Here is a 21,240-nt window from a genome sequence, read left to right as displayed (position 1 = left end):
GCGGAATTTTGTTTACATACATGTGCATGAAACACATGTTATTGATTCTTCACCAAATGAATCAGGTGCTACTTTCATTATTGAGTACTCCTGAGTCAAGCCTGTAAGAATGCTAAAATTGCATCAGTAGAAATTTGTCTATATTTTTTAAAAATTACATATAGGATAAGCTCTCAAACGATATTTTTACTAAAATTTTAATTTTCATTATTAACCAATTATGGACCACCAAACCCGTAAATACTCTATTATTTCTTCACCCATTTCTAGACTGGTTCACAGTTCTTCCGTATAATTAGTACCGTGTGTCCTATAACCAGATTTAAATAATTTAGAAAAAGTTGTATTTTACTTATTGATATTGGAGCATAAATGTAAGAAAGAATAGGTCATGCTTGTGCATGGATAATAGTGCAATAGCATTTTATGTGATACCAATGTCTATAGCTAAATTGCATCCGCATTACATGTTGCCGTGTTGTATTGTACTTATTAGTGGCTTATTCTTGTTATTAAAGTAATTGTTTTCTGCCTTTGTATCTTAATGTTATCTTTCTATGGCATGCATGTTACAGAAAAGAAACACAAGCATGCTGACATCAGCAAGTATGACATCACAGGGTATCAAATTATGACGCATTGTATTTTCATCTCTCACTGGCTATAAGACAAATTTTAAATGTTTTAAATTTCAAAATTGTATTTCTTTTCTTGCTGACTCTCACAGAAATAAGATGCAGTGCATCCCTATTTACATCAATCAAACAAAACAAATAAGTGTGCCACATGACAGGTTAAAATGATAAGAGGCCATTGCCCTTTTGTGACTAAAACAAATACACACACCCATGAAGCATCAAGAGATGCTGACATTCCAAACTTATCTAAACTATCATCACATGTGACTCATCACCCCCAAATCTTAATAAAAAGGTATAAAAGCCAAAGAAAAGTTCCGTAAGCTTTACTATACTGAATAATTAAATAACAGAGTGCTACTTTTTAGTATAAAACTATGGGGAAGGGTGAGAAAGCAAAGAATAGACTGAGTAATTTCTTCAAGCCTGGTAATGTTCCCCACAACAACGGGGAAAATGTGCATCAACCCGAAAGACACAGCAACATGAGGTCTGTTACATAAGGACAACAAGAGACAAATTTGAAAAAGCTATCCAAAATTCCTATAATGCTGACATTGATGATGGAGACAGAAAGTGTATGTACATACTGTTGCGGCTCAAGCTATTAAGTAAGCTGGAGGTGGAGAAATGTGTGAAAAAACTTGCGATGCCAAGACAAGTCCATGTTTCTATGCAATATTCAGACACTGATAAAACTTATCACTGCATAAACTACTTCATAAATTTAAGTAATATAATTGAATTGCATATTAAAGTTGTCTAATACATAAATCATTACTTACATTTACCCAAAACTCATAAAAAGTTAAGAAAAAGTCTCAAAACCATTACTGTGGCTACTTTCCACTATAAACAGTGTTAAATTACTTACTTTTTAATATAAAGCTGAATAAAATGCATAAATTATTGAACAAAAGAGAAACAAAGCAAACCTTGCAATCACTTAATTACAGTCAAAGGGGAGGTTTTACACCTTGATTTGGCAAGTCAAATAGCAAGCTCTAATTTGCAGCTAAATGATTCCTTACTAGTACTTGATAGTAAATGCAGAGCAATGTTCGCTTTATGAATAGCTTTTGTTTCAAATATGAAACCATATTTCTGACATGAAGCTTGTTTTCATCTATTCACAACAACATATCTGGTGAACAAAACACATATCGCTTTGTGCACACAGGAAAAAATGCTGAGATGTGGGATAATGTGTTGTGAGAGCACCAGTTCCAACACCCTCACTATAAAGGTTTTCTATCATGGGACTTGGTACATGAAAAAAAAAGATGTCTGGTGTGGTGGGAGAGGGCAATATGTTCACCATGCAGTTATACATCAAGAATGTTTCAACTCCATGAAGAGATGCCGAAGAGAGGTTGGGGAAGAAAAACTGCCTGTGTAAATAATGCAATACAGATAGGACTTTTGCAGACTTATATTTAGAAAGAACGGTTGAAAACTATTATTTTAAGTGAAAATGTCCGTCCTTGCTCCCTCAACAAAAGGGAAGCAGAAAAGTTCCTATACTGTTTGCCAAAAAATTTAATGTACCAATATGAGAAACATGCTGAACATAGAATAGGTGTCAAAGAGTTTAATTCTATGATAAGAAATAAGACAGATATAATTTATATTCAATGTGAATCGACATATAATAATGCAATTTACAGGTTGAGGCAATGCAGCATGTGCAGTTTTGTGCACAGTCCTTGATTTTTACAATGTTCTCTGCTTTGATCTGCTGAGTGTGTCTCTAAAGTTAAATGATCAGTATTGATACATAAGTGATTGTGACATAAGTGGCTTACATATAAAATCTTCCCCCACCCCCTTTTGGGGAATAGTTGCCTGTGTTAAATGGTATTTAACCTTATAGGCCAATCTGTGGGCACCATCATATGAAATCTGCCATCAGGCCATAGTATGCTCTTTTCCCCATGGCCTGAGCTACCTACTGCCACTGTCCAGTGTATAAAACCATCCCCATCTGTCTTTTGTATAGATTTGTTCTCTAAAATTACATGCAAACCATAAAAAAAGACTCCATTATGATTGTCATATGTAAAAACCACCAAAATGATACTCTGGATGCACATGGTAACCATGGAAGCAACAAGCTCCTATTATGGTATAGGTCGCATATAGGACACACTGTACTAATTCAACTCTAATAGTAAACATATGGAAACACCATCATATTCAAAATTCAATAACTTAAAATTTCTGGGTGCTGATGATGAGACCTATAATTCTCCATGCACATCTAACCTTGGTGCAAGCTTATGTGTGGAGAACACCATATGAGCCGCGGAATTTTGTTTACATACATGTGCATGAAACACATGTTATTGATTCTTCACCAAATGAATCAGGTGCTCCTTTCATTATTGAGTACTCCTGAGTCAAGCCTGTAAGAATGCTAAAATTGCATCAGTAGAAATTTGTCTATATTTTTTAAAAATTACATATAGGATAAGCTCTCAAACGATATTTTTACTAAAATTTTAATTTTCATTATTAACCAATTATGGACCACCAAACCCGTAAATACTCTATTATTTCTTCACCCATTTCTAGACTGGTTCTCAGTTCTTCCGTATAATTAGTACCGTGTGTCCTGAAGCCAAGGACACACTCATAAAAAATCTGCATGAAGATTTGTATTTTTTCATTATCTGTATTGGTCATGCACCAAGAGAGCTAAGCGGATCGTCTGCTGCTGTCTTAAGCCATCCAGTCGTCTATTAGCACATGTTTCTAATCACTACGTCTCTTAAACTATTTGGACGATTGTCTCAAGACTTTTGTTGGTCCTGAATGAAACTCTTGTTATGACTACTCCTACTGAATGAATGGACATATCAACATTACATTTTCAGTAAGAAAAACTTACGTGTAGTTGAATAAAACAGATGCCGATCTGACGCCAATATGGCCACTATGGCATCCATCTTGAATATATTGTTATCGTTACTCCTACTGAATGGATGTTCTTACCAGGATCTGGTTTTCACTTAAAGACTTATGATGCTGAGTTGATCTTAAATGAAACTGTTGTTGATCTGACATACAATAAAGCGGCTGCAGATGTTATTTTGAAAATCGTATTATTTATAGTACTCCAACATGGTCGGTAATATCAACATGTGGATTTAACTGAAAGGCTTTTATGATATCAGGTTGCAAATGAACATTGTGCTGATCTGATATCCAATATAGACATCACATTGGCCATTTTGAAAATATTTTTACATTACTTCTGCTGAATAGATGTTTATGTCAATATGGGTATTCACTAAAAGCTAGATAAAAATGATGGCGGTCCGAGAGCTTATATGTCTACCATGGCAGCCATCTTAAAACGCAGAACTCAACTTGAACCGAAAGTCATATCTGCATGGGGTTTTCACCAGAAGACTTGATATGATGTTTAGTTGGTCCTCAATAAAATAGAGCTGATCAGATGTCCAATATATCCGTCACATCATCCATCTTTAAAATCTTGTTATTGCTACTCCTGAATGAAAGTATTATCTTGAATATATTGTTATACTCCTCTCCAAATGGATAGCAATATTAACATAGGATTTCCACCAATAGACTTCTTATGATACCTAGGTTGTGTTGAATGAAAATGTTACCTGTGTACATCCAATATATCTGCCATAACGATTATCTTAAAAATGGCAGGTATCTACCCCCACTGAACTGATGAAACTTCTGAAACGGGGATTGAAACAAAGAGATTACTAATGATGTCCACTTTGTTCTAAATGAAAATGATGCCAAGCTGATATCCTATATTTGTACCACAGCAGCTAACTTGATTAGTTTACTCTTCGAAAGAATATCAGATATGGTTTCAACACTTGACAGTTAAAAGGAAGAAATGGTCTTACCTTGAATTTCTCGAAATTGCATTCACCTAGTAGAGCTTCAGTCCATTTGAGGGACATTTGTTATCTCATATTTTCTAAATTCTTTCATGGATTGTTTTTTTTCATACTTGTGATGGATCATTATGGAAATAAGACAAATAACTGTGGCACAGTCGCTTGCCACATTAACCTTGGGATAATGGTCAAGGACGTAGAAAATGTATGTTATGTTTTGTTGTAAACTTTTACATTTGGCTGTATTTCATAAACCTTTGGATTGTTTTCAAATTTGGAATGAATCAGTGTCGCACTGACACAAACGAGTATGTAATGTTTATACTGTTGTTCTTGTTGACAAAGCTGGAATGGCATATTCAACAAAGATAAAGTGGGTTGTTTAGAGATTCCGACAGAGCTGCTCAACCTCTTGTGCGAAGTACGGAAAAGTAGGTAAAAACCCAACTTTTACCGGTACAGATGCTAGTTATCAACAATGCTTGGTTTATATCTTGGATACATTAGAAACAATTATGTTGTGAACAATACCTTAGAGAAAAAAAAAAAAGAAATGAATGCATTTCTGACATTTTCATGAGATGGGTTGATAATAAACATCATAAATCAACACCACAACAGTTGTCTTATGCCTAATCCGAGTTTCCCCTGCCACTTCCGGCCTACAAAGAAGCTGCATGAAATGTCCACTTAAAATTGATTCAGCAGACAAATCTTCATCTGATATCTATTAAAAAAACTAATTATGTTTAGGTGTTATTGGGAATCAATGGTAATTCACAATAATGTTTACAATGGATTGTACATTTTATTTTCACATTGTCAAATACGATTTAGGTTTCCCTTGCTCTCTTTTTCTTTCTTGAATACAAAATATGTTCCGTGATGGCATTAATTATGTCTTTTTCATTTCACTGAAATTTTGAAGAGATTTACAAATATTGACCAGACATTTCATTGAAATTTTGGCGAGATCTCACAAAAGGTTTACTAAATGTATGGAGAGATTTTAATAAAAGTTTGGTGAGATTTCACTACGTTTTGACCATTTTATAGTATTTTATAGAAGTTTCAGTAATTTTTCACAAACTTATCAAAAGAGTCCGAATGAATTATTAGATACGAATTAAATAGCACTTTATTAACTATTGTAATATTTCGGTACACATGAAACAAATGATATAGCTGTTATATTTATATGACATCCACGAGATGTGGGAGCTGTACTGCTGATTCGACGTTTGAACGTACAATCTATGATGCTGTTGTTATTTCTTGAAAGAGACCTCGATCCATGAAAACAACTCTGCAAAGATATGGCCATCTTTCATATACATGGGTATCTGACAACAATATCAGCACTTCCCCACCAGTGAGCTATACTACGCCCTTCTTTAAATTATGGCTGTGAATCAGTTTGGAGTTATATAACTTCGAAATCATCTCATTCAATCCCTTCTCATTTCACATGTTAGCCGCTACTATTGAGCTCGTAATAGTAGTGTAACGGAATCTCTGGGATATGCTCTCACTCTGTGTATTATTGACACAGAAATCAAACTTAGGTACTGGGTCAAAAATGTGGAGCAAGATGTGTTTCATGCATGTTCCATCTTTGACAATTATCACTGACATTTCCAATTACTTTCTCTTCATTTGCTGGTATCATTATTTAATACATATTATGCAGTAACAATATTTTAGCTACCCAGATTTTTTATCAGTTAATTGTCATATCCTTTTGGATGAGTACTGCAGAAAGCCGCAATTCAATACTATAATTTAGAGTATGACCAACGCATGCTACTATGAACATCATACAGCTGGTGCATAATGCACATACAGATCAGGATCTATCCTGTTTTTAATTTGGGTGATTTATAGTAGACAACAAAGACCAGTCACCGTGCATTATACGCTAGCAGATATGAGTTTCTGTTGTTGGTAGTCATGAGTGTTTTACTACCCTATGAGTGTTTTGTCTCGAAAATCCTACGCTGTACATTCTGACACAACTGGTATCACCCATCAGAATTGACTCTTAAAAACCCGAATGTGACTTATAGATTTGACCTCTTGGCGGTCAGTAAGCTCCTAATATGAAATTGTCGATGAAAGCTCTGTCGGATGAACTAATATGATCTAAGACGACTCATTATAGGAAATACAAACAAACAAAAGAATTTTGACCAAAGTATTAGAACATATTCTCTAAACGTGTCACCTTGACAACAAGTCAAACAGTTGAACAAGCATGGTTTGTCTGCAGTAAAATGCATGGCGATTGGCAATTGCATGTAACTGAAATTGTTGTCTCTATTTCTTAGGATGAATCGTCATGCTTTGTTGCTGTAGAGTTAATAAACGCAACCACGGTAAGAAGGTTTGTTGACAATTTCATTGTATAATTTTTAGAAAAAATTATGACAGAGAATCTCACCTATTTTTTTCAGGTGAAACAGAAAGTTTTAAGGACTCTTTTGAGGACAGCGACTACAGTGCTGGTGCTATTGCTATGTCCTTCTATTCAGGTTTTTGGGCTTACAGTGGATGGTAAGATTATCTTAAAATTAATGTTGATTGTATATTTTAACTTAATTAAATCAGGGTTTGCACAATCTGGAAAGTGCTTGAAGTTTGGTGGTTATCTTAACAGATGCCTGTGTTTGGGTTTGGCTCCAAAAGGTATTAGAAAAATACTTGAGAATGCCCATAAGTATTAAACAGCATTATACAATTTATATGAATGGATGCTGTGTTGTCTGGTACGTTCAGGCAGATTCAATACAGTTCTTTGAGATAAAAGGCATATTTTCAAACAAAAATCACCATAAGCACTATGTACACTGTTTACAAGTATGTGTAGCGTTTCTCGAAAGACTTCCAGTCTGTAGCTGTCGACACTGCACGTTATGCTCGTGGTGAAACATTGCGATCAACGTACGTACAAATTATAGTAATCAAAAATCAAAGTTTAAGATTCGGTCGTTTCTGGTCCAGTTGCACCTAAATTCACTCAAAAGAGCAGAGAAGAGCTTGTAGGATACAGGATTATTTTCACAACATTAAAATGGATGAAGAAAGACTAGCTCTAATCGCATGCCATAATCAACATTCTTCCTAAGTTTATGCACAGGTTATTATTATTGTGCATGAAAACATTATCATTTTTGTTCTTGTAAAGTGCTTGAATTTCCTGACGAAATATCTCTGCAATGTTAATTTAGTATTTATTTGCAATGTAGACTGTTCACGTTTGTAATAGAATTTGTTTTCTTGAGTTATTTACAGGATGCATTGCTAATTTATGCTTTTCCTCCTTATTGTGTATTTTCAATAGAACGGTAATCTAATTACTTGAAATGCATAAATTCAAAGAATAGTCTATAAGTTGCGAATGCGACACTGTCTTTTTTTAATTCTTTCATTAGTTACAAGGAAAATATTAATATTAGCGAGTTAGTAACTTGATGAATTGCTAAGTTATGCATTGCTTTCTTTTTTTGTGTCGTTTGAACAGAATGTCATCTACATGGTATATATGCAGCTTAAGTCGACACACGAATCTTGTTATGTTTATGCTAAGTATACTCCGCCTATGATACGCAACGTCCGTAATGGTCATATGACGTCTGGGATAAGTTATTAACTAGTTAGTCACATACTAATTTGCTAACTTATTCCACTAGCGATTTAGTCGCATACTGATGTGCTAATCTATGCTTTGGTTCTTCTTCCTGTCTCTTTCAGGAGAAATGTTCACTAAATACATGAAATGCACTTTCAGAGAAATAGTCCATTAGGAACTGAAGAGATGGAAAGACGGAATAAATCAAGGAAGACAGCCTACGATTCGTGGTTGGCGATACCAATTTATCGGGAGTATTCCCCACCTCCTTATATCACGGCACCGTTACCCGCCATCCAGCTCTCACCGACCATCCACCACGGGAGTCTTTTTAGAAGACGGCCAACCAAGTAGTTCGTTGCTTTGATTTCGGACTTGTTTGGGGGAGTGTTTACCAACTTTAGGCAGCACAGTGAGGGCAAGTTCCCTCTCATGTCCGAGCATGGCCTATAAGCCATTACGCATTGGTTTTGTACCAGATTCATTGCATCCAATGCATAATAAAACTGCACCGTCGCCGGCCGTCAAGCCATAATTTGTACCTTTTCGTTGAATCGATACAGCAAACTATGATTTACGGAGATCTTAATGACAGATGCGTCCGGCTAACCGTACCGTCGGTAATATCTCCTTTCTATGACGGTGATTTCAGTGAGAAATCTGTCGTTTACCCGGCCGCAAGTGTTTCATTTGCCACCTGAAATATCCGTGGGGTGCCATTGCTCCTTACGCAAACGCCCTTGGATGTGGAGATACAACAAATTGCTGATTTTAGTGGGGACATGGACTTACCTCGCAATTGAAACCCTGAAGGCATTGGAGGTAAAGGCCCAGAAATTTGTTATTATTGCCTTGCACTAAGGTGGAATCTTCTTCAGTGATGCTACAGTGATTTCTAGATATTGTAGTGAAGATGCTCATTCATGCGTTGTCGATGTCCATTGCACACTCTGTGGAGCTGATAACCTCCGCTGAGATCTTGTTTTGGAGATATCTAAGGTCTTGCTGGACCGTAGCAAAAACCTTCTATATTCTGAAAACAGTGACTCGTTCTGGAGGCCTCATCACTTCTTGACACCCAAGTAATAAAAGTAAAGGAACAACAACACCAGCCCTTTGCAGCCTGGTCCATCAAAACTAGGCAAAAAGAGCACTCACCATAATTGCCCCTTAATACGTTTGTCCAAATTTTAAAGATTTTTAACAAGGTTATTAGTTGCAACATCCATGATATGAGACTGTCTAGTTTAAAGATTCATGATGCAATGGTGAGAATCTTCTGCAATCAGTTTAGTAAGAATCATGTTGATCATAGTTGTCCAGGGCAGTGGCCAACTCTCTTCTCTCTCTTTTTGAGGAGAGATAATGTTAAGTGTCTACAATTAAGATGATTTGACAGCCATTTCAAAAACTTTCAGGTTCTGTAGATGTCCTGCTGGTTCCTGATAATTTTGACCTTATCAGGTAATTTGAGCTTCAGAGACCAGTATCATGCAAATTTGCGACTGGTTATGAAATAATAGTCTTATGGATTTTTAAGAAATTGAAGCGACTAATTATAGTACACGTGTCATTAACATGGTCGTCAGTGGATCTAGAGAATACTAGGAAAACAAATGATAACAATCACTGTAAAGAAATATGAAAATATTCAGCATTCAAATGCAGAAGACTAATCTACATATTTTCTACCGTTTATATTACATAATCTGCACTGAAAAGGAGTACATAAACTCCCTATTTTTAGTAACGTTGACAGAGACTTTTGAATGTGAACTCTAGTTCATTAAAATGGTACATGGATAATGCAGGCCGTTTTACCATGATCAGAGTTATATCTGCTGCTTGTATTACTCAATTTCATAAATATAAAAAGCAACTGTTGAATGATGATATATTATTCAATACTGATCTTCTCCTGACTCTCCCACTTGCTTGATATATGATTTTACTTTGATGATCGCCTAAAGGATATGTCTAAATTCCTTTGGGATGATTGTTTATTTGTAATATGCTGACAAAAGAACAAGACGCAGAACCCACTTAGAAAATTGTTCATAGTATTGCTTAACTTTACATAGTATAATAGGTAGATTCCGAACTTCTAGATCTTTCCTCTTCATATTATACGACTTGTAATGATTATAAAAAAGCGGCATCCTTGTTGCATACATGAAGGTTGATTGTTTAAAGCTATGTTCAAACAAAAGTTTGCATAGCTGATTCCCATTAGACTTCTAACTCTTACTGGTAGGGGTATCCATTCTCTATGCGTTTATTTATAATTATTTTCCAAAATACTACATTGTTGTACCCCCCCCAACCTTGTAGTTTTAACTTTGTCCTTCAGTTACATCATATTGGTAGTAGGGCCTCATTTTGTATAATCACATTTTCAGTTTTGTTTTGATTTTCATTTTCCAAGAGCAAAGGCTTCTAAAACAATTCTTTATGTTTAGTCTGCTTTCATGTACCCATTACATGGTATTTAATGGCTAGTAAACAAGTAAGGTTTCACCATACAACCTTACAAATAAATGTTTACATAAATATTTACATTGTTTCTCATTTTTTATACAGGAGCGTCATCAGTTTTCTTGTGGATGAAATCGTAAACCCAGATAGGTTAGTGTTTCGATAACTACATGTAGTGTATCACTCATAAGTTGTGTCCAACTGCAAGAATTAGACCCTGAACTGCTGCCGTAAAACCTGCAGATAATGGTCTACGTTGCTTGTTCTACGTGTAACAAACTGCGTACACTCAGATCGGTTGACACGATATACAGCTGCAGTTGGACCCAACTTATAAGCAAGTATATATGGTATGTCATTGTGAAGCATTAACAATAGTAAAGATCTTGGAGCTTTTACCTCCCTCAGTAAGATCATTGGTGACCAGAGAACAAGAAGGTGACTCAAAATGAAAAAAAAAAAGCTATCACACGATTGATTATACAAATTAGCTTTTTGTTGTATTGCGAGTTATATGCATGGAAAAGATTGTGATTTAATTCCTGCAGCTCTACTGAATGTTTTATATTTGGGGAAATCTGAAACAGTAATGAGGGTCTTATCCAATATAAGGTTTTACCACTAAATTTATTTGTTTTTGTCATCCAACTAAAAAGATCAGTTAATGAAATTAAGGAGCACCATATTATATACTAAGATAAAACGTTTGGCAAATTAGCGTCCCGTGAAGCACACATGATTACGTAATTTATGCTTTGAACTGAACACTCATCAGCTATTACGTACATAACAGTATCAATTTGCGGGTGGAATGTATCATGACGGGCCTTTTCTGTTAATGAGTTGCAAGCCCACCCTCTGTAGTGACAGAAATCGAACCAAATATTTCCAACAAATTTTTATACATCTTTATCGAGCAAAGCAAATAATTCATTGTAATTTGTAGTAGTTTTAATGTACTTATTATTAATGCCATACACATTACGATTACATATAGAATTTGTATATAAACATAACATAGTTGGTACATTAACATTACCATTGTATATATTTTTTGTATCAACATTACGGCCACATAGAGAGTTTATATATCAACATTATCGTTGTATAGCTTTTATATCAACAATACTGTTGCGTAGAGTTTTTGTACGAACATTAGCGTTGCATAGGGAGCTTTATATAAACATTACCGCTGCAGATATAGTTTCTATATAAACATTACCATTGCACAGAGTTTCTAATGTAATGATATAATTACATTGTTCACATCATGGTGATAGAGCAATAGGCTGATCAATGGGTATTCTTGAATTTAAATGAAAAGCTTGCAGATTTCAAAGGTTTTAATGTTTTGTGCGTGCCTGTGATTACATTTAAAAACATAAACATTTTACATTTCAGTGGATTTCTTTACTTTCAGAAATTTGCCCCTAGCCATAGTGATCTCCATGACCCTGGTTATTGTGTTTTACCTTTTGGCAAATGTTGCCTATTTCGCGGTCTTGTCACCGAGAGAGATGCTGCTGACCCCTGCAGTTGCTGTGGTATATAGCATAAGACCTGAAAATAAATTAGCCAGAACGATAGCTTTAAAATTTGTTTTGTCTTTACTAAGAATGCTGAGAGAAAGGTATCATTTGTATGGTGTCATTTTAGGATTATTTGCTCCATTTTTTTAAATAAGTTTTGAATCTTCTACATATGTATTCAGTTAGAATAAGCACATAAAATATTCTGAAACTTTCTTCTAAAAATAGTTTCTATACTGAAGCTTGATTGACATTAGATATATTACTGCAAAAGATATCTCCATGTGAATTCAGAAAGTTCCTCGTTGAATTTTTGAAAGTGTCAATCATTGTGTTAATTGTTATTTGCTGGTAAAATATGACCTGTTTGAGGATTACAATTGGTAAGATAAACTTATTAAAAAATAATGACATTATGTGCATCCTTGTTATCAGATATTGCTATATCTCATTAGGAACTGCTAAATTAAGCAACTGTATCCATAGCCAAACTTAATATGTGTTTTATTCTGAGTGGGTGGAATGAACAAGTTTGATACAGCATAGGAATATGTTGAGGCCATCTGACCGAGACAGGGCATCAGACAAATTCTTTCCCAGCTACTACGAACAAAACACAAAACTGTGTTTTTAAAAAAATCACATATCCCCTTCGTATTCACACATTGTTTTCAATTATTTAATATATACATCGTAAAAGAAACGACTTCAGCATTTGGCGTTTTATGCAAGACATTGTACAACCTTCTGAAAAAGACCCATTTGACATACGAATCAGACTTACGTCTAGATATATACTGTGCAGCTGAGCAATCATTTTGTATGCATTGCATATATTGTGATTTACCCTTTAGGTTTGAATTTCTTAAAAATGTTGTAAGGGAAATATGAATAGATTTAAACTGCAGTCACATGCAAGCCTAGGATGTCCTTACTTCTCAAATGGAACGTAGGTTTTGGACGATTAGGTGTCCCTTTTTCTTACGCCTTACTTACGGAATACACCCATTCTACTTTCAAGCAACTGCTAGGGCAAATCTCCCAGAATAACAGCAATTAAAATACATTCAATTTGGTACAAAAAGGTCATTAATGTACAGCACATTCACACTCCATTTTTGTATTTTTAATGCAAGACATTATAGTTGCATTGAACTTAAAGGTGATTATTTATGCATATTCTTTTGGGAAAATGAAGAATTAGTCTCTCTGTAATACATGGATAAGATTTGTTATAATAATAAGAAATTTTAAAATAATACTGTTTTGTTTTTTTTCACTTTATTTTCTACTTAAATATTTGCCAGAATTGATAGTGTAAAAAAAACATAGACTTTCATGATTGTGCCCCTGTGCTGATGTAATCTCAACAACATTGTAACAAGATGTTATTCTTATTAATTTGAGCCATATACATCTGCGTTCTCTGAGATACATCTTCCTTTGTGTTGCATATGTTTCTCTGTTTTGTCCCGAGATTTAATAAGCGAATTTGATTCATCAGAACCAATAATTGACAAATTGAAAGTTCATGAACTTAAACTTGTTTCTTAAATTTAAAAATAAAATTTCCTTGACCATATGTTTGAAACTCAGAAGCTGAAATGAGTGATGTTGGTATTTTAGATAATTTACATTGTTGAATATCTCTTCTCGTTGTCATCATTGATACAGCTGGGAACAAGATCAATAGGTTTGTGGTTCACTAATTTATTATTTTACGGTTTCTTTGACCTTTTTATATAAAGTTGAATTTCAAATGTTGAAGCCGTAGTTATTGTCCTTTAATTCTAAGACTTTATATTTGTTGTAAGTATACAAATTATATAGTTATGGTACAAACCAGATTCAGAATCGTATAAAGGGCGACCTCTGGTGTAATGTGATGTTACTCACTCCAACTTATACCTTTTATCCTCACGTACTATGACAGAGTAGTCTCTTTGAAGAAAAGCGGGGGGGGGGGGGGAGATTGAGCAAAATTTGTCACTTCATAAATAATTTCCTGATCATAGTATTCGCAGTCCCTCTTTGATCCCTCTTACAATTTTATCCCTGGAAGAGAGTGTCCTTCTGTACTAATGAGAACTGACAAATGATATTATTGGCACCATTCCCACAATAAAGAGGGAGACCACTCTTGCTAGAAGTCTATTTCTGTAAAAAGATGATATTTTAGCATTTATTTGCTAAAACAAGGTCAAAGGGTTAGTGTATGACGAATGGGTAAATATTACATAAATAAACGTTTACTCGCAAAATTGGTTTCATACACATATAATACATAAAATGCTATTAAAAAAAACCCAAAATGTATGTACCAACTTTAACCTGTGTGTTTTGACATACCAAAATAAAAAAAGTTGAATAAGTTTGATTGCTCTTTTAATGCTGTAGTTAATCAATGATTTCGATTTGCGTTATAAATACAATGAAAAGTATTTGAGGCCTATATATCTTTATTTTAATACTTTCTATGTACATGCTACTGTTTCGTAACAATGAAAATACCTACCATACATCAGAATAACAGGGAACGTTTCAATGGACATAAATATATTACATAATAATCTCACTTTTTTTTATAAGATTAAATTGCTTCAGGTGATTCATTAGAATGAGTATGGACTTTCAATGACCAGTGAAGCCTTCATGTAAAAAAAATCCAATAAATATTGCTTCCTCTAGTTTTATTTCTGTATTAATAGCATTGAGTATCGATCACTACCATATAAATTCCATGTGACTGTAAATGGTAATTAAATTTTGTAATCTTTTTAATCAAGAGTTATTGTTGATGTAATATATTTATTCAAAATACATTTAACGATTTAGATAGGGACTCAGCTGTGTGGGGTTTATGAGTACGAAACATATTACATACTGTTAATTCAAACTATTTTTAACATTTGGACAGTATTGGGATTAAAAGTTCATATATAGCCACAATATAAATGTATCCTGTCCTTTTAACGAATGTTGTGAGTTTACTCCAAGGAAAGAATTTCAGAATAGAACTTCTCAACATATCTGATAGAAATTATATTTTATCATGCCAATCAATCCACGTTTACATGTCGAAGATAACCATACAATACAAACCGTAATAAATAAGAATTTTTTCTACAATATAGTGGTGTAAAATTGGTCGATAATTTTAAAATGGCAAATATTGAGGGTCAGCATAATTTATTTCGTGTTCATTTTTCAGTTACAGGCACTGCACTAAATGAACTTTTTGTTTTGTTTTATTTTCATGCAGCTGATCTTAATTTAATGTGTCCGAAAATTATGTGAAAATATTTTGCTTACTACAACTGTATCGCACCCCCCCGGTTGCATTGAAAATATAATTGGAGAAAAAATATTAGGGTAAATATGGTAGTATTTAATATTGCCCTAATTGAAAATGATTTGCAACTACAGTCCAGTCTCATCAATCATGCTTAAATTGTCACATAGGAAAAGGTCGAATAAGGCAAACACTTAATATAATTAACGTTAATTACTATAGGATGTAATAATCAGCTTGCTTGTGTAGACAAAACTGTTGGTGACACAGCGTGGAGGTCAACGAGATTTGACTATATAGTATACGTCCCGTGATGATTGATATCTGATGTTGTGCTTTCAGACATTTGCCGACAGTACCATGGGGGTGGTGAGGTGGTTCATGCCAATACTGATTGCCATCTCTGTCTGTGGAACTTTGAATGGAACTGCCCTTGGCTTCTCTAGGTATATTTTGGCTAAATAAAAATTGAGATGCATTTTATAGCAATATGTATGGACACCATACCGAATTCTGTCGGTAAATATGTTCTCAAAATTCGACGTTGAATATATTACTTAGTATGTTATATAAGGAAATACACTCAGCTACCTCTCAAATCCAGAAAAATGACGACTTTCATCTTTCTTATCAGAATATGTTAAAGAAATAAAAAATGGTGTATGTGGGAAGAAATTCTTCCAGGATACCAAAATAATTGCCTCCCCTAATCTAAATCACCACACGTATATTCGATGTATTTCATTTTCATGTTTAGATCTATACAATCAGCATTGCATCATGTAGACTCATTATTCTTCAGTTCATCTTTATTTCTTTCCACCTGATTGTAAAGTTGGTATGCCAACTTTGCATGCATGCAGATGTCTGTGGACTTTGCCTCTGATCTTGTAGTTACATACAATATTGTAGATACTGTTGGGCATATTAATCTGCCGTTATTTGTACACATTTCAATTTTGTTCTTTATTGTCAGGCCCAAGTTATAGGGAAGCAAGACGAATTCAAATTTCATATGATGGTGGTCGCATAAACACTTAAGGTTTTGGTTAAAACAAACAATTTGCAAAGATTCTCATCACATTTCGCATGAATCATAATGAAGCAAATACAATTCATTCTACAAGATGCTCTCATGCTCCTTGTTCCTTTGGTAAATATCACAGTTGTAGAAAATTTGCGTCACGGTGTTAGTTAAAACTTTCAATTTCTTATATTTCCAAAACCCATTAATGGATTTGTTTCATCCTGAAACGAGTCGTTAGGACACTGAAACAACTGCTTCTGTAACATGTATTCCTGATTCTCGTCCCTTTGGTCTGATAGTTCAAGGTTTAAGGTACTGGTTACTGGTTTTTATTAGATTATATTTCCTATACCTTTTGTTGGATTTTGTTGATACTTTGCATAAATCATTATGAATTTAGGACAATTAATTATGTGACATCCTTTTCCAGCCTTTTGATCTTGGGATAAAGATCACATGTTTTACAGTAAAGTGATGACTGTATTGTTCATTTCTCATTGAATAGCCATTTCTTTCATTGTCAAAAATTTGCAAAGTGCAAAAGTTCAAGGTATCTTGAAACACGAACAAAATGACCTTACGTGCATTAGTAATGTACTTCATCATTACCATGCAGTGTCTATTATAGAATGGAAAGAGGGGACGTGTTTCACCATCTTGCATAAAAGTCTGAATGGCCTAGGATAAAGTCTAAATGTACAGACTGTGACTATCTGAGCCTACATCCAATAAGGATAGTGGCGGATGCCTCTCTGGCCTCTTCCTCAACCCCTAGAACTTAACTATTGCTGACCATCACATTGGGTAAGTTGAAAGCAGAATATCTGAGCGCAGTAGTTTTGTCCCATGTTACACCTTCTATGCCTGCTTGAATCTCAGATCATTTTTATTCAGGAAACACAGACAAGTTGTTGATCTTGGGAGATTTATCATCCAACCTATTATCATGTCCATCAAATTCACACTTGGATATGTTGGGAAAGATTGCATTTTGGCTTTCCAGTAGACATATCCACCAGCATGCCCTAGCATTGTCAACGAATATGCCTGAGCAGGACCAGAGTGGCAGTAATGCCAGGTACATGTGGTCTGAATCTGACTTTGATGGCTTCTCTCATCAGCTGTTTTCTTTCCATCACCATCCCAGTTTTTGAATAGCCAACAAGCCAGCCAACCATTCCCTTTGAATGCGTCATATAACATAGACCCAAGCAGACCAACCATTACTCCAGCCACCAAACGATGCCAGTACCTAAACATGGGAAAGAACATACGAGCCCATCCAACTATTGCCTAATATCACTAAAGGACATATCTGCAAGAACATGGTAAATGGAAAATGATAGACGCTTTTGGCATCTTGAATTCATCAAACTACTAGTAGACATTCAATGTAAATTTATATAACAGAGAAGTTCAATATGCCATCTTGTCATACTTACAAAACATTTATTAGAGAAGCTCTCATAAAGAATGAACATGTATTAGCCATCTTTTTCAACTTCAATCGACTGCCTAACGTTATATCCGCATTTTTAAAAGATATAATTTTCGGAGTAAAGTAGGCCGCACCCGTTCTGAGAGGTATGCTTATGTATATGAAACTATCGCTGAGCAGCATAAGCCAAATGTCCTTCCACCATTTAGTATACGAATTCGTCCTCCCTTAAAGAAGCAAAGGTCAGTGATGTTAGATGTACTGCAGAATTGTTTCAGAATTTCCAGCTCGTTTATCAACTCCCCCCCCAAAGTAATATTGATCTTTGTCAGTTTGAAATATCCTCATTAAATCCTCTCCTTTTCAGAGCAAATTAAATCTGATCAGAGGCAGCTATGGTAGTCATACGTCCCTGTATTACACAGAATATTCAAAAGACAGAGACAAAGTTGCTGCTTCTGTGCAACTCGTCATGGCACTTTCTCGAGTCGGTTACTGTAAAAGATTCCATTTTTGCTGCAGAACAACAAAAATCAAATCTTTTAAGTCTGAAATCTGTTAAAATATTTCATCATTAGATATTCCTTTTGCACACATAACTTTGTAGAATGTGGAACTTTACAACCTGGTGACATCCCCGATCTTACAGGAACATACCGTTCTTACGCAATCCGAAATAATTCTAATATATGTTTGGCTGCCTAGTCAGGTTCATATTGTTGGTATTGAAAGGGCAGAAAAAGAGACCAAAACTGCAAGCACTAGTTTCTGAAAGGTAGATTACTTAAAGTGACATAAAATACTATACAAATCAGCAATTGTTTCATACTTTTTAAAACATGTGAAATAATTACCCAACCAGTGTCACGATGGAACCATGGTTCATACAACTTTTAAAAATCGTTGAATTTGAGGGGTCACCTTGAAGAATCCTCTAAATTAATCAAAGCTGGCGTCGTCTATGAAGATGCCTAGAGTTTGTTGAAACACTTCCTAAAATTATGCTGTTAAAACTGAACATGATATATATCGTTTATCTTCATAATGTTTTCTATTTATGCATATTTCAAATATAATGAATATAAAAATAAAATGAAATATTAGATGGATCCAATTACACATGACACAGGTAGTTTGTCAGGGTACCTTCGCTCTAGTAGTAGGTTAGTTAATTATATAGTTTTTTTCTTCTGTTTTTGCACTCATTGTTTTCGTAAAAAGGAAAGGAACATACGGAGAAAGTTCAATTTATATAATAAAAATATACTTCTGGCAAACATGTGGAAGTCCTTGGAATCTCCTTGAAAATTCATTGAACAAAAGCTCCTCTGGGAACACTATGGGAACACATTCTTGTATGTGTATTGACTTTCACCCTGTGAGACAAGACGTCTTTATGTGAATTCGATTAAGGAACTTTATGATCATATACCACTCAAGAAATATTAGTCGTTTCGAGGGAATGCAGCTGATATAACAAATTCCATTGTTAGCTGATTTGATGTACATTTTGAAAATGTTATAAATTCTTACCAATATATTTTACCATGCAATATTTCGCGTTTAGCTTTAGGTTACTCACTTTAATTTTAATTGGTATCATATATGCATTATTGTCCTCATATGCCATTAAACAGTTCTGATTGGATGGTTTGTTCTGATAATGATGTATCCCTTCTTCATAGCCAAGAAACATGTGGCTATCCATATTCAAACAGAAGGTGTTAATCGCTCGCTGTTCTTGAGCAATATGTGGAAAGAGGGAGCTCTTTGAGACACAATCCCTCAGGCGCCACTTAACATGCACACAAAGCAATCGTGGGGTCTGGCAAAGTCTCTTTCTTCCAGTAAAGGTGAATATTCATGATATAACACTCCAAGTAATGGTGCTTTGGCTCAAGATTGTCATCCAATCGGCATTCTCATTTACAAGCCCAGGTATGCTTCACGAAGATTTCAACACAAGATCAGAGTGATCTCTGTGAGCCTCCTGTTTTAACATACTGTTTTAATCCGAGATATGACTGAAGAGGTTGGCTGGTATGGGCAGCTATCTTTCTCAAACTCTTGTTGTCGATGTCGAGCACTGCCGAGAAGGGAGTTTGATCTAGTGGGTCCTGTGTATGCAGTCTAGGTTGTCACTAGACACCATTTTCAGCAACACAGCTACGTCATGAACATGAGTGGATTTGTAGATTTTGCTTGATTCGCTCAAAATGTGTGCTGGTTTGCATGTCACTTTGATGTGTTGACTTTTCATCAGGGTAAACGATTTATCCAGCAATGGTTCTCTCGAACAGTAATTGTGGTAGTGATTTGATGCTCATGCATGTTCTTATATAACATATTATCTTAAGGTTAATGTAACTGGATAACACATTAGACGAAGAAAGGAAATTTGATAGCAAATAATGTTTCTTTAAGAGTAATTACTCACATTACTTTAAAGATATCACATACCTCATCATAAATGCAAGCATCCTCATTGATGTTTCACTCGAGCTTAAAGTGAACAACATAATGTATACAAGTATCCAACTAACAGTATCCCCTATAGTGTTATCCTTGCTGGTGATGCATTGAAAGAATTCTTCCCATAGAGGTTGTTGTCAATGTATGTATAATATATTTATGGATTAAAGTTTTCCTCTTTCTGGGAAGATTTTTTCTAATAATAGCAAAACCTATACCTGATGTTAATTTGATGAGGTAAAATATATCTTTGGAGAAACAATACTATACAATTTCCTGTTTTGTAAATATCTTAGATATGTTGACATGCAAGTATTTTCATGCCATTTTATCCACAATTTCTGTTTCGATGAAGATAAATCTTGTGAGTCTTCCATCTTTTTCTGTCATGATTGATCAAGTTATATCTATTACCCATTGTCTGAGTCTAGTGTACAGTTTGTATTTGCTATTTAGTTTAATCAGAATAACATATATTTGATATTTTGTATTGCTATTTGGTCTGTAATATATTTTACAGTTAATTATGTGTAGTTAAGTTATTACTCACTTTAACTGTATTGTCTTGCCTGTCAAGCATATGAAGTAGATAAGGTACAAAGTTTCTCTTTATAACCAAGTTATGGAGTCAAATTGTCTGTGTTTAAAACTTAAAACTTAATTTTATTCACACTTTGTTTTATTGCAGATTACTTTCTTGAAAACTATCATTTGCAAGAGATTTTTCTATATACGTTTACAATGTTGCCAACATTAAGAATGGCAATATTTATTTCATGTTTGGATTCTCGTTTGTAAGCTTCCTCGGCTTGTATCTTTACAGGACATAGAGATTACGGGTTTGGTCTGTC

General features: G+C 34.6%; 1 protein-coding gene across 1 annotated transcript in view; it reads left to right on the top strand.

The window, feature by feature from the left end:
• LOC149773219 (Y+L amino acid transporter 2-like) overlaps positions 1-21,240 on the top strand; it is a 58,830-nt gene that overhangs the window by 13,388 nt on the left and 24,202 nt on the right. Inside the window, exons 3-6 of the mRNA XM_089946594.1 lie at positions 6,982-7,081; positions 10,737-10,781; positions 12,052-12,175; positions 15,795-15,898. Of these exons, the coding sequence (XP_089802720.1) occupies positions 6,982-7,081; positions 10,737-10,781; positions 12,052-12,175; positions 15,795-15,898 (373 nt within the window). The remainder of the gene's footprint in view (positions 1-6,981; positions 7,082-10,736; positions 10,782-12,051; positions 12,176-15,794; positions 15,899-21,240) is intronic.

The sequence above is a fragment of the Sinohyriopsis cumingii genome, unplaced genomic scaffold (assembly GCF_028554795.1).
Source record: "Sinohyriopsis cumingii isolate HCF-2022 unplaced genomic scaffold, ASM2855479v2 utg000810l, whole genome shotgun sequence".
Lineage (NCBI taxonomy): Eukaryota > Metazoa > Mollusca > Bivalvia > Unionida > Unionidae > Sinohyriopsis > Sinohyriopsis cumingii.
Note: the sequence above shows the minus strand (reverse complement) of the source record. Positions and strands in the feature narration are given on the sequence as shown.